Source organism: Syngnathoides biaculeatus, chromosome 5 (assembly GCF_019802595.1).
Source record: "Syngnathoides biaculeatus isolate LvHL_M chromosome 5, ASM1980259v1, whole genome shotgun sequence".
Taxonomy (NCBI): domain Eukaryota; kingdom Metazoa; phylum Chordata; class Actinopteri; order Syngnathiformes; family Syngnathidae; genus Syngnathoides; species Syngnathoides biaculeatus.
The window spans coordinates 6,279,453-6,292,816 of NC_084644.1; the positions used below are offsets into that span (position 1 = coordinate 6,279,453).

Below are 13,364 nucleotides of genomic sequence, written 5' to 3' on the forward strand. Positions count from 1 at the left end.
AAACACAAGCTGCGTGCCTTTAATGTAATTATTGTTATTATTGTGCATTCATTCGCATTTAGAGTAAAAAAAAAAAAAAAAATACACAGTAGACATAAAGTATTCTGTTTTGAAACGTTTTGGACAAAATACTACCCTAAAAAAAAGTTCTTCAAGTAACACAATTCGTGACAAAAAAATACAGTTGTGTAGTAGGCCCAAGGGTTCATAAAAAAAAAGAAGAGTGCAGCAGGTTGATTCCTAAAATTTAAGTTTAATGTGACTGTAATACACTGTGACATTATCAACAGTTTAAACATTAACACAAATTAAAATTAGAATAAAAGCCAAAGTAATAATTCAAGACAAATTACATATAAAAGTTACATTTAAAAAAATACAACATAATAGTTGAAAAACAATTCTTAAACATTAAATGGAAATGAACGTAGAATACTATATAGTAAAAACAAAGACAAGGAACAATACTTAGTAATTCTTTCGCATGGTACCGACGCTACTACGAGCGGTTCTAGTACCGCACTCTCACTGTCATGGAAAATCGACATGTGCTTGGACTTGAGGAAGATCATAAAAAAAAAACAAAAATACCCACAAATGTTAATCAAGCAACAGCTTTGTGTTTATTTATTGACTATCAGAGAAACTACGACAAAGCAAAGGCATTTTCATCCTTGGAAATATAATTCTATGTGAAGCATGAGCGGAAAATGTCTGTAATACATTTAACAATAATTTGATAATAGTGATAGCTACAAATATAAAATGAATCCTTTTTTTTATTATTTTTTTTTTACTCACAACGCAGCTCATTTTCGAATTTTATTCTTATCCCAAACACAAAATGCAGTCAAATACTTTAGGACTGTACTGAAGTACAAAAATAGGCTCGTACCGCCACTCGCCGCTAGATGACACTGCTCAGTAATGGACGCGAGGACCACCAGAAGACGTGGATGAGCAATATTTACAATATACAATACGTGTACTTTGTCAAAACACAATATTTCATGCAACACGTTTTGCGAGTGAAAGTCAACCCCAAATCAAAAGTTTTACACAACTCCGGCATCATCACCACATTGGCAGCTCATCGTACCTACAACACAACATAGATACAAGGCAATCGAATAGATCAGAATAGACCCGTTGAAGATAATCTTATTTATTATATCTAAAAAAAAGCATTAGCTCCTAGAAATGACACTTAAATATTTCTGCCGCTAAAATGTGTCTTTTCACATTTAAGAGTATTGTGTTCATGTTATGTATGAGCAATTGTTTTGCCAAATAAAAATCGTAATTTTCCACATGATGTAGTCAAAGCAGGGTTTTCCAACTTATGGACCGTGGGCCGTATGTGGTCCATGCAAACATTTAATACTGGCCACAATTGCAATTCTAAAAAGAAAACAAAACCTCAGAGAAACAGTTCTAAAAATCCCCCTCATTACATAATATTTGATTGGGCGTCACGATTGATCAGCTGGTAAAGAACCTCACAGTTCTGAGGACCCGGGTTCGATCGTTTTCTCAGTTCTTTTAATAAACAGCCTTAATTTGGAGGACTGAAATGAAACGCTTCCGCAGTCTTGCTTTAAAATAAAACGGCCATAAAATAACACGAGGCAGCACGGTGGCCCAGCTGGAAAACGTTGGTCTCACAGTTCTGAGGTCCCCGGTTCGATCCCGGACGCGCCTGTGTTGAGTTTGCACGTTCGTGGGTTTTCTCCGGTTTCCTCCCACATTCCAAAAAACATCCATCCCATCCCTTTTCTTTGCCGCTTATCCTCACGAGGGTCGCGGGGAGTGCCGGAGCCTATCCCAGCTGTCAACGGGCAGGAGGCGGGGTACACCCTGAACTGGTCGCCAGCCAATCGCAGGCCACATGGAGACAAACAGCCGCACTCACAATCACACCTATGGGCAATTTAGAGTGTCCGATTAATGTTGCGTGTTTTTGGGGATGTGGGAGGAAAAACCAGAGTGCAAAAACATCGCAAGCAGACGGACGCCGCGTTGGATTTCGGACTTACCTGACATCAGCGGACCCGGGGATGGTCTCGGCGCTCTCTTTCACAAACACATCAGAAAACATCGTGTCTGGACTGTCTCTTTTTCCATACCTGTGCAAGAGTAAAAAGCAAGAAACCGTGACAACACCGCAGCGTCGATTAAAGAAAAAAAAATGAAATATGTCGCTCACCTCTGCCGTGTAATGAGGTTGATGTAGTGCCTGAGCGCGGAGTAGTATTTGGCCATCTCCTCGGGGGGGGCTCCTTCTCTGGGGCTGACGGGCTTGTGCGGATACGCGTCGACGCTCGCGTGGACGCAAGCAAGCAGGCAGAGGACCACGACCAGCGACATCCCGGCAGAAGAATCCTGGATTTGCACGAGGGAGGAACAAAAACTTTACTTTGCCATCATCATCCTCATCATCATCCAATATCCAGAAAAGGAGGAGTGGCCCCCAAATTTAAAAAAAAAATAATAATAACAAAAGTGATCATCCTGAAGGACGTACTTGGTGAAAGGCTGCAAACGTTGCTGCGGTGCGACTCCCAGCGTTGTCCGAGGTCTTGTGTCAGATTCCCGACGCTGCCAGCGTTTTTATAAAGGGTGTGTCAGATGGGGGTGGGAGTTAAACTCCGCTCTCTGTGTGACGACCCTCCAGAGGAACATCCGACGCCCCGTTCAATTAGTAATCGCCGCCGGTGACACAAACGTCAGTATTTTGCCGCTTTATGACCAGACACGTGCGTAAGACGGCGCAAATGAGGCCAAACATGTCGCGTGTTCTCGTGCGTGGTGCAAAAAAAAAAAATAATAATAATTCCACTTGTGAATCACGGTCGGGGAATGACGCACTAGACATTATTGCTTTGTTTTCTCCAGATAGATATCATATATCATATCCGGGGTACTGCACTGTTAGGTACGTAGAACGAGAATTTTGGACTACAGGGGTGTCAAACTAGATTATGTCACGGGCCGCGTTGTGGTTTCCCTCAGTTGGCCGTTATGACGACGAAACCATAAAAATCTTGACTCATCGTATTTATACAAAGAAATTTATATTTGGAATAAAAAATGAACAGAAATGGGTTTTTCAACTTGTTGTTTGTTAACACACAAAAAAAAATCCTCGCGATCATTTATGGTATGACGATTTGAAATTTTGGTACAGATATGAAGAAAAATCATTGAAATTGATACGCATCATTTGCCTTCGCGGGCCACGTAAAATCATGGGGCGGGCCGGATCTGGCCCCCGGGCCTTGAGTTTGACACCTGTGCAGTACCACAACAAAAAGTTGGGGGGGGGGGGGGGAGAGACACAATCCAGACGGGATGGAAGAGTAAACGTTGAGCTTCTTTGCTATTTAACCTGAAGAAGAGCGGCCATTTTGTGCTCCGTTTTCAGTATTTGGACTCTGATAATTTGGAAATATAATCAGATTTTCACATCTGGAGACAAATTGATATAACAAGAGCGAGGTCAACAGCAGCCACAAAGAAGTGGATGCAGGGTGAGCGAAGGCCCGGAAAAGGTCATTTCTGTCAGTTTCGGACCTTCATTGAGGAGGACTAAAGAGTTCCGTCCAAAGTAACTGGACTTTTGTCCAAACTGCAAACCGCCTGCCTCTCATATGTCCTGATTTGAAAAAAGATATTTCCCATTCACACTTCATATTCAGCGTGTTACGTTGATCTTGTCCTGGTAGTGACGCGTATTTGTTAACCTCCAGTACTTAGGTCCATCCATTTTCTTTGCCTCTCATCCTCACGAGGGTTGTGGGGAAGCGCTGGAGGCTTTCCCAGCTGACAACGTGCAGGAGGCGGGGCACACCCTGAACTGGTTCCCAGTCAATCGCAGGGCACATCGAGACAAACAGCCGCGCTCACAATCGCACCTCGGGGCAATTTAGAGTGTCCAAGTCATCCATCCATTTTCTTTTGCTGCTTATCCTCACAAGGTTTGTGGGAGTGCTGGACTCTATCCCAGCTGTCGACGGGCAGGAGGCGGGGTACACCCGGAACCGGTTGCCAGCAAATCAGAGGGCACATTAGGACAAACAACAGTCTCACTCACAATCACACTTAGGGGCAATTTATAGAGTGTCCAATTCATCCATCCATCCATTTTCTTTTGCCACTTATCCTCACGAGGGTCACGGGGACTGCTGGAGCCTATCCCAGCTGTCAACGGGCAGGATGCAGGGTACACCCGGAACCGGTTGCCAGCCAATCAGAGGGCACATTAAGACAAACAACAGTCTCACTCACAATTACACCTAAGGGAAATTTAGTGTCCAATTCATCCATCCATCCATGTTATTATCCGCTTATCCTCACAAGGGTCGCGGGGAGTGCTGGAGCCTATCCCAGCTGTTGACGGGCAGGAGGCGGGGTACACCCTGAACTGGTCGCCAGCCAATCGCAGGGCACGTGGAGACAAACAGCTGCATTCACAATCACACCTCGGGGCAATTTAGAGTGTCCAATTGATGTTGCATGTTTTTGGGATGCGGGAGGAAAACCGGAGTGCCCGGAGAAAACGCACGCAGGCCCGGAGAGGACATGCAAACTCCACATAGGCGGGGCCGGGATCGAACCCGGGACCTCAGAACTGTGAGGCCCACGCTTTACAGCCGCGCCACCGTGTCACCCCAAAGGCACTTAAACGCCGTTTTGAAAAATTACGAAAAACTACCAGCGTCCAAATACTTTTGTAGCCGACTCCAGTCGAAAAAACGGACATCCTCCGAGCTTAAGTGCATCACGGCCCCCACGTGGGGCCGAGGATCGATCCCGTTTGAATTACGTCCCCGCAAATGTTGCGTTTTCCAACAGGATCAGCGGCGTCCATTAAGACATTAAACTTAAATGAATTGCGAAACCACTCACAGGCCGGCGTACGCAATTGACTTCAATTTGCAGCCTTTAAATATTCAACACGAAAATTAATGGGGAGACTCAATCATTACGTGTAGAAAATAGGGAGGGAAAGCAGAAGAATGGCGGGCATATATTCACGCTCTTGTCTTCACATTAAGTAGAAATATGATCATTTTGCTCATTTGGCGAAAGTGCAGATTTTGCGTTAAAAAAAAAAAAACAAGATACCAGACGTTGGATTATTTCGAGAAGGGCACGCTCGGGAATAGACTCGGCAAACATCTGGTTGTCATTCGAACGAGCCTGACAACAACTGCAACCTTTTTTTTTTGGGCGGAGCGGCAGTCAGAGTGCGCATTCCTCCTAAATTAGACAAAAATGGGCAGGACTCAAATGTTTGAGACGCGGGTAATGGAGGGCTGAAAAGCTTTCAGGGCCTAAATGACCGCCGCCACTTTAGCGCAACTACTTTGTCAGAAGGAGGAAAAACGTCATGGCGGGTCGGATCGGTGGAGCGGGCTCGGCAGGAGATGTGCAAAAAAAAAAAAAAAGTTACACGTTTGCATGCTGGTATCTTAGTGGAATAAACACATATTGAAAGATTTAAAAAAGATAATCTTCAGTAATTTCAAAACATTTTTAGAGAAGTATTAATATAAAAATGTTTGCAATGGTGTAACATGACTTGACTTGTGAAGCCGGCGTGGAGGATTTAGAGCGCCTCGTTGTAGCAGTGCGGGAAAAGCCGCCGCCACAACCCAGTGGAATATATTCCACATTTAGCGGCTAGATTTGTTTGATTTTGATCATTCAAATTCGGCAGAGTTGTGAACAACACGGCACGGTGGAGCAGCTGGAAAAGCGTCGGCCTCACAGTTCTGAGGTCCCGGGTTCAATCCCGGACAAGCTTGTGTGGGGTTTGCATGTTCTCCCCGTGCCTGCGTGGGTTTTCCCCGGGCACTCCGGTTTCCTCCCACATCCCAAAAACATGCATCATTAATCGGACACTCTAAATTGTCCATAGGTGTGATTGTGAGTCGGACTGTTGTCCGTCTCCACGTGCCCTCTGCTGGCCGGCAACCGGTTCAGGGTGTACCCCGCCTCCTGCCTGATGAAGGGTTTATCCTTGTGAGGATCAGTGGCTCCGAAAATGGATGGCTGGATGCCCTTAGGTGTGATTGTGAGTGCGTCCGTTTGTCTCGATGTGCCCTGCAATTGCCTGGCGACCAGTTGAGGGTGCCCGTTTACAGCTGGGATAGGCTCCAGCACTCCTGTGTCCCCTGTGAGGATAAGCGGCTACGAAAATGGATGGCTGCATGGCCCTAGGTGTGATTGTAAGTGCAGCTGTTTATGTCTCGTTGTGCCCTGCGATTGCCTGGCGACCAGTTCAGGGTGCCCGTTGATAGCTGGGATAGGCTCCAGCACTCCGTTGACCCATGTGAGGATAAGCGGCTACGAAAATGGATGGATGGATGTTAACAACACTGTTCTGCGTGAGCCTGCAACCAGTTGAGGGTTGACCCCGCCTCCTGCCCGATGATAGGGATAGACTCCACCGCTCCTTGTGAGGATAAGTGGCTCGGAAAATGGATGGATGTACTTCTCATAAGACAAGCAAAGTAGAAGTATTTTACGATCCAATTCTAAACAAAGACAACTACAATGTTATTAAGTCTTCTTCTTTTCCTTTCGGCTTGTCCCGTTCGGGGTCCCCGCAGCGTGTCATCTTTTCCCATCTAAGCCAGGCGTGTCGAACTCATTTCTATCGCGGGCCACATTGCAGTTACGGTTTCTGTCAGAGGGCAATTTTGACAGAAACCATGAAAATCTTGAATTGACCCATCATATTTAGTAACTAGTTTTGGAATCAGAAATCAGAGGGTAATGGGTTTTTCAGCTATTGTTGACGTTTGGTAAGACAGAAATGCTTGCAATATCTCAGTGTCAACATTTATGATACGACAATTTGAAATTTTGGTCCAGATTTTTCAAAAATCATGGCAGCTGATACACGCGATTTGCCTCTGCGGGCCACATAAAATCACGTGGCGGGCCACATCTGGCCCCCGGGCCTTGAGTTTGACACCGTGATCTAACCCTATTTCGTGCATCTTCCTCTCTCACACCCACCGTCTCCTCATGTCTTCCCTCACATAATCCATCAACCTTTTCTTTGGTCTTTTTAAAGTGACAATTATTATTTTCATCGCCAACACAAAGTAGATTTTTGATAAGTTGTTATCGAATCTCATCAGACTTGCACTGAATGTTGCGGCCAGTCACTATAATTAGAAATGTGACTAATAGTACCATGCATCCATTTTCTATCTCGATAATCCTGTTGGGGGTCCCGGGGGGGCCTTCAAGCTTCAGAGATTTGGGCATAACGCAGTTTCCAACACGGAACCGGCCGCCAGCCAATCGCAGGTGACAAGCCGAGACAAACCAGCGTCCACATCGCACGTCACTGAAGCGGGAATCGGACCCGCGCCCACGACAGCGCCATTAGTGAGTCAGTCATCGTGAGCGAAAACTTTCAAGTTCCGCCGACGTCTTTAAGAGCGTAATGAGCTGCGGTGGGCAAAGTGACGAAAACATTTTTCCTCCGCGGTGCGTGAACGCAACGGCCGTTAACGAGTGTGACAAGTTGGGCGCTCGACGACGGCGCGGCGGAAAACGACTTTGGCGTTAGTTGAGCAACGTCGGCTTGGACGTTTTGTTTTTTTGGACCTGTGCGGGAATCCTCCATCATGTCGCGCATCGGTGCAAGACTTTTATTTCCCGTATGAATAAATAAAGGAGAAGACACAAAAGTGGGGTCCTAATCACTAAATTCATTATTTGGACATTTTGCTAATGGTCTGATCCAACGGCGGCTCAATGAAACAGAACGGCCACTTGCCAGGCCGCAGATCTTAAATGTCTCCTTCGATTTTAATTACAAAAATAAATATTACTTACAAATATCCGTCCATTTTCTTAGCCGCTTATCCTCACGAGGGTCGCGGGGAGTAACTTGAGCCTATCCCAGGGCAGATGGAGACAGACAACAGCCGCACTCACAATCACACCTGTGGGCAATTTAGTGTTTTTTTTGGGGGGATGTGGGAGGAAACCGGAGTGCCCGGAGAAAACTCACGCCGGCACGGGAAGAACATGCAAACTCCAGACGGGCTGGTCCGGAATTCAACCCGGGACCTCAGAACTGTGAGGCCAAGGGCTGGGATCGAACCTGTGTCCCCAGAACTGTGCGGCCAACGCTTTCCAGCTGCCCCAACGTGCCTTAAATATTTAATGATGACAAAATATAAATATTGTATATTATTTTTATATATCTATTAATATTATCCATGATTATATGTTATATTATAATATAAATCTAAGCATTTTAAACTCATTTGCTGGTCATATGATTCTGTTTACAATACAATATGATTTAGATTATTTTACTGGGTAGAATTTCTTACATTGGCGGACTGTACAAATATTTGCAGGCACGAACCTTTTATTTCCTCCGTCCATCTTCTTCGCCGCCTATCCTCACGAGGGTCGCGGGGAGTGCTGGAGCCTCTCCCAGAAGGTGGGGTACACCCCGAACCGGTCGCCAGCCAATCGCAGGGCACATCGAGACAAAAAGTCGCACTCACAATCGCACCTCGGGGCAATTTAGAGTGTCCAATCAATGTTGCATGTTTTTGGGATGCGGGAGGAAACCGGAACACCCGGTGAAAACCCACACATGTAAACTCCACACAGACGGGGACAGGATCGAACCCGGGTCCTCAGAACTGTGAGGCCAACGCCTTACCAGCTGATCCACCGTGCCGCCCTGCAATAAAGCATTGTGCTAGTAACCTAAGAGGCATCAATGATTTGCTATAATTTCATTTTTTTTCCTGCTTGGCCTTGGGTCACGCATGTACCGATGCCGAGCCCGGCTGAGACATACGACTCTGGACGGGTGGCGCAGGGCACACGTCGTCCCAGGACGTCGCCCGGATCTCGCCCTCGAGTCACTCTACAAACGATTTGACAAGCGTCTGCCCCGTGGGCGAAGGGATTTGCTCACAAAATGAGGACGTCAACACTAAGCCCAACTACGAAAAATATGTATTTATTTTAAAGTGTCAAAACCATTCGACAGGCAATTTCTCAGCAAACGCCCAAAGGGGCACGCTCGCAAACGGGGAAAATTATCGAGAACGTGTCCACAAACCGGGATGCAAAGCATCGGCTTGATCATTTCGTGATTTCTAAATCATACACGAAGTCTTCCGGCAGCTTTTCATCGGGGATTCTTTGCAGCTGCTCGTCGTAGGAGCGCAACGTCCACAGTTTCTCCAGTTCGTACGCTTCTCTCGTCTCCGGAAGCATGAAGTGAACAACTATACTGCCTGCGGGACACAACGTTGCGAGAAATTTACACATACAACTCTCAAAATATGTTTTTTTTTTTTTTTTTAAATGTACAATTTTTTTTTTTTAAAGTACCAAAGTCAATACACGTCCAGTCGTCTGCCGTCTTTCCTTCAATCTTAACGTGAGCATTCTCTTCGTTCTTCATGAATTTGTACTAAAAAAAGGAGGAGTTAAAGAAGAAAAAAAAAAAAAAAAAATCAATTTTCAGGTGTCAGAATAAGATGGAGAAATTGCAGGCCGCTCACCACTTTGACGGCGTAAAGTGCCATCGCCCTCAGGTGTCTCGGCGATACGCCGCTGACCACGATGAAGTGCTCCGTGTATTTGATGTGATCGGGCACTTTGATCACGCAGATGTCGACGGCGTTTTCTTGGCGCAGCAGCGCCACCAGCACGTCCAAGTTGAACGTCTCGACCGGTCCTGGAGATCGGAAGGTATGAAAACAGATTAAAAAACATAATTTTTTACCTGATGCTTGCTTCTTTTCGAAGAAGAGAACATCTCGCAAACGAGCGAAGTTACTGGGGCAATATTACCCTATTGCTTCAAGCCATGTTTAGATGATATGCGGATTACTTCTAACAACAGACTACCGGACAGTATGTATGAGCTAGCCCGGCCGAAGCCGTGTTCGCGGAAGCCTTCGCCGGCGAGCCCGACGCGGAAGCCGCTCACCGCGCACGTCGACACATTTAGCACCCCTGTCATACGTAAGCGCATCTTTTGTTACGTTATGAGAGACGGATTACGTGGTCCGCCCCCCAAACTATTATATACACACCTACCTCTCATTTGGAACCCACAAAGCTCTCGTCCTTTGCACCCGTGCAATCCATTTTTCACGATGAACCGGGTCTCTTGGAAACTTATGAAGGGTAAATCCATCCTCCTGAGTGTTTGAGCAATATCCAGGATTACAACGAGCCGGCATTTTGGCTAACAGGAAGGAACAACGAGCTACCTTCCCGCAGGTAAAACTAATAGAAACAAACGAGTCCCCTTGAGCACGCTACTGCCTCCGACGTCACTTCCTGCTTCTTGTCGAAAACAAATCCCTCGAGCGGACTTTCATGGCAGGAGTTACAAAAAGCTATATACGTCAAAATCATGTTTTAGGGTGAAAAAGATGGATGGGTCCATATCGGCTGCCATTTTTTCATTAATAACATACTGAAAACCATCCATTTCATGACACTTGACCTTTAAAGTGCCCCTGTGCCAGGCCGCTTTACGGCATTGTCGTCGCTCGCACCTGAGTACATGCTGTCATACATACTGTCTGAGAGTCTGTTATGAGTTAAAAGTGATCCACATATCATCTAAATATGGCTCAAAACAATAGGGTAATATTGCCCCGGTCACTTCACTCGATTGTGAGACGTTCTCTACTTTGAAAAGAGCCACGGTGTCCCATCGCATGTGGGACAACGTGTTTTTAATGGCGAACGTCGAGGTGTGACGTTATGAACAGAGGATGCAGGCAATATGGCTACCACTCGGATGTCGAATGAGACATCCGCAACTTTGCGCATGGATGACACGCTCTCCGCACATATTCATTTTTTCATATGGACATTGATGTGAATAATGTTATATGTATTTTTCATTTCAATATCTATTTTAGAATGTTTATAGGCATGACGCTTGACCTTTAAGTTTACTTTCATTCACTTGTGGTATAAGTGTCACTGCGCAAATTTGTAGAGAAACTACTAAGTACATTTGATTCCATCTTCCAAAATGTCATTACAAACTAAGACTATTGCAGAATGTTTACTTGGACATGTTACATGTAAACTAAATCTGAAATAATGTATGCAGTCACACAACTCCAATACGTAATTGCACGATGAATTCAAAATGCAGTCTGAGCTCAAACAAACATACTTGAAATTAGGGATGCAAAGTTACTTATCCCTGATTTCCTTCAGCGTGATTTATGAAAAACAGGAGAAACGAGGAAACCGACACCATCCAAACTGCAGCCACGTAAATGTGAATACCCTAATTACTTTTTCAACCCCGGTTCAATTTCCACAACCTACGCAATGGAGGAAATTAACATCTTTCAAAACGCCTCACAGGATCAAATTACACCGTTCGGCGAACATAATAAAATCAAACCGTTTTAACTCACTTTCTCGAGGGTGACGCTTGTCATTAGCGTCGCCCTCCATCTCCCGTGATTCATCCTGAATAAGGCCAGGCGTCGTCGGCAAGTGACTGCCTCCAATGTCCATTTGCGAAAAGTATCTTTTCGCGTAAAAGTGACAAGCGGATTGGTGGCGGACATGATGCACGCATCGTGTCAAATGTGAATTCCATGAATGGGCAGGACTCAAACCGTTACGACAAGGAACTTTAACCGAGCAGAGCCTCGTAAAAACAAGACTGTTTTCTACTAAAGCTCGACTTGTACATAATAGTGGGTAAATGCGCTTAAAAAGAGGCATTCTTTGCAATTCGTTCGACGCGAAAAGGGTACCTTGAAAAGTCTACCTGATAAACAAGGAAGTAAAAAACGAGCTTGGAATTTGATTGGTTCTCAGGTCTTCCTCGTTTACTTGGAAATACCGTGTGAATTCACATACCGCCCCCTATCGATTGCAACTTAATCATGAGTAAAATACATTTAATAAAAATGTTTTTCTATCTATCAAAAAAACAAAAGGCAAAAGAGAATTAGCGAATCAAAACTTCTTATTCCCTCCGAAAAATGTATCTATGTATTTAGTATAATTGAAGGTATGTTTTTTTCCAAACATACCAAAATTGAACATTTGACTTCTAATCTTTACAGGTTAGGGAATTTGACCCTTTTTAAATAATTGATTGCAGACAAACATTTCGCACTACTTTCTGTTTTATATCAAGAACCTTAATAGCATAATTCACAATGGTCATATCTCGAACCCCCCAATATTCTCAACATGTTAACCACGCGTGTCAAACTTGAGGACCGGGGGCCAGATCTGGCCCGCCACATGATTTGATGTGGCCCACGAAGCCAAATCGAGAGTGTCAATTTCCATGATTCTTGTAAAAATCTGTACCAAAATTTCAAATTGTCATATAAATGAGAAAGTTGAGATATTAAAAGCATTCTTCTGTTACCAAACGGGAATAGTTGAAAAACACATTACCCTTGATTTCTGATTCCAAAACTAGTTCATAAATTGATGTAAATATGATGAGATGATTCAATATATTTTTTTATTTCTATTTTCAAACACCTATTGTGCATTTCGCTGCTGTTAAAGACCAAAAAGACCCAAAACTAGTGAAAAACTGAACAGTCGGGCATGTGAAAAGGTCAATGCACAAGTCGTCGTGTTTTAGATCCGTCCTGAAATTTCACCCCAAAAGCGGAACATCACTAATGTCACGTGAATGTGTCACTCATGCGGTCTCAACACCTGGTAAAGTTGAAACGGAACAAACGGAAACCAGATTTTCTGGTCATGCCAGCTCACTGAGCTGTGACAATTCTGCCTGCAAACGAGTCAACGTGGGGGGGACACGAATTGAAGCCGTTTTGCCCTCAGTCTCTGGAACTCACCACCTCCTGATGTCCGAAACGCGCGTTCATTCGTTATCTTCCAAATCTTGAAGACTCACATATTCCAGGCTGCCAATTCACCTTCATCTTTCTCAAATTACAGCATTAGCCATTTTGTTTTTCCTGTTCTGCAATTTTTTTTAATTAGTGACTTTGTTCTTTTAACGTAATTAATCTTTATTACCGTAATTTCCGGCCTATAAACCGTGACACCCCCCCCCCCCACATGCTTTCAACCCTGCGGCTTATGCAGTGATGTGGCTAATTTGTGCATTTTTTCCCCTCACGGCCGAAAGGGGCACTCGAGCGGAAAAGGTAAGAATGAGACCGGTGGAATATACGTGCCAAGGAAGTGACTTTTACCAGTATGTTTTTTTTTAACCGCCCTTGTTAGTGCTGCGCTAGCATGTTGCTGCTGTGTCTGTTATTTTTACCGGTATGTTTTTTTTTTTTTTTAACCGGCCCTGTTAGCGCTATGCTAGTGTT

General features: G+C 44.7%; 2 protein-coding genes across 2 annotated transcripts; both read right to left on the bottom strand.

Moving 5' to 3' along the window:
* Nucleotides 1-192: 192 nt before the first annotated feature.
* LOC133501376 (peptide YY-like) lies at nt 193-2,698 on the bottom strand. The gene is made up of 4 exons (XM_061821093.1): nt 2,525-2,698; nt 2,207-2,382; nt 2,037-2,126; nt 193-1,099 (listed from the first exon to the last, which is right to left on the bottom strand). The coding sequence occupies exons 2-4, from the start codon at nt 2,365-2,367 to the stop codon at nt 1,075-1,077; spliced, it is 276 nt and encodes a 91-aa protein (XP_061677077.1). The 5' UTR covers nt 2,368-2,382; nt 2,525-2,698; the 3' UTR covers nt 193-1,074.
* A 6,299-nt stretch (nt 2,699-8,997) lies between these two features.
* On the bottom strand, nt 8,998-11,845 carry malsu1 (mitochondrial assembly of ribosomal large subunit 1). Its single transcript, XM_061821092.1, has 4 exons — nt 11,457-11,845; nt 9,564-9,739; nt 9,391-9,472; nt 8,998-9,293 (listed from the first exon to the last, which is right to left on the bottom strand). Exons 1-4 carry the CDS (start codon nt 11,770-11,772, stop codon nt 9,139-9,141), a joined length of 729 nt encoding a protein of 242 aa, XP_061677076.1. The 5' UTR covers nt 11,773-11,845; the 3' UTR covers nt 8,998-9,138.
* Between the last annotated feature and the right edge of the window lie 1,519 nt (nt 11,846-13,364).

Bases quoted from the DNA above. Each gene is read 5' to 3' on its own strand.
- malsu1 (XM_061821092.1), bottom strand. From the start codon at position 11,772: ATGCCTCTTTTTAAGCGCATTTACCCACTATTATGTACAAGTCGAGCT. The intron at 9,740-11,456 runs GTGAGTTAAAAC...TCCGATCTCCAG, and splicing joins CAAGCGTCACCCTCGAGAAA to GACCGGTCGAGACGTTCAAC. The intron at 9,294-9,390 runs GTACTTTAAAAA...TGTGTCCCGCAG, and splicing joins CTGGACGTGTATTGACTTTG to GCAGTATAGTTGTTCACTTC.
- LOC133501376 (XM_061821093.1), bottom strand. From the start codon at position 2,367: ATGTCGCTGGTCGTGGTCCTCTGCCTGCTTGCTTGCGTCCACGCGAGC. The intron at 2,127-2,206 runs GTGAGCGACATA...ACTCTTGCACAG, and splicing joins AACCTCATTACACGGCAGAG to GTATGGAAAAAGAGACAGTC. The intron at 1,100-2,036 runs GTAAGTCCGAAA...GTTGTGTTGTAG, and splicing joins CCCGGGTCCGCTGATGTCAG to GTACGATGAGCTGCCAATGT.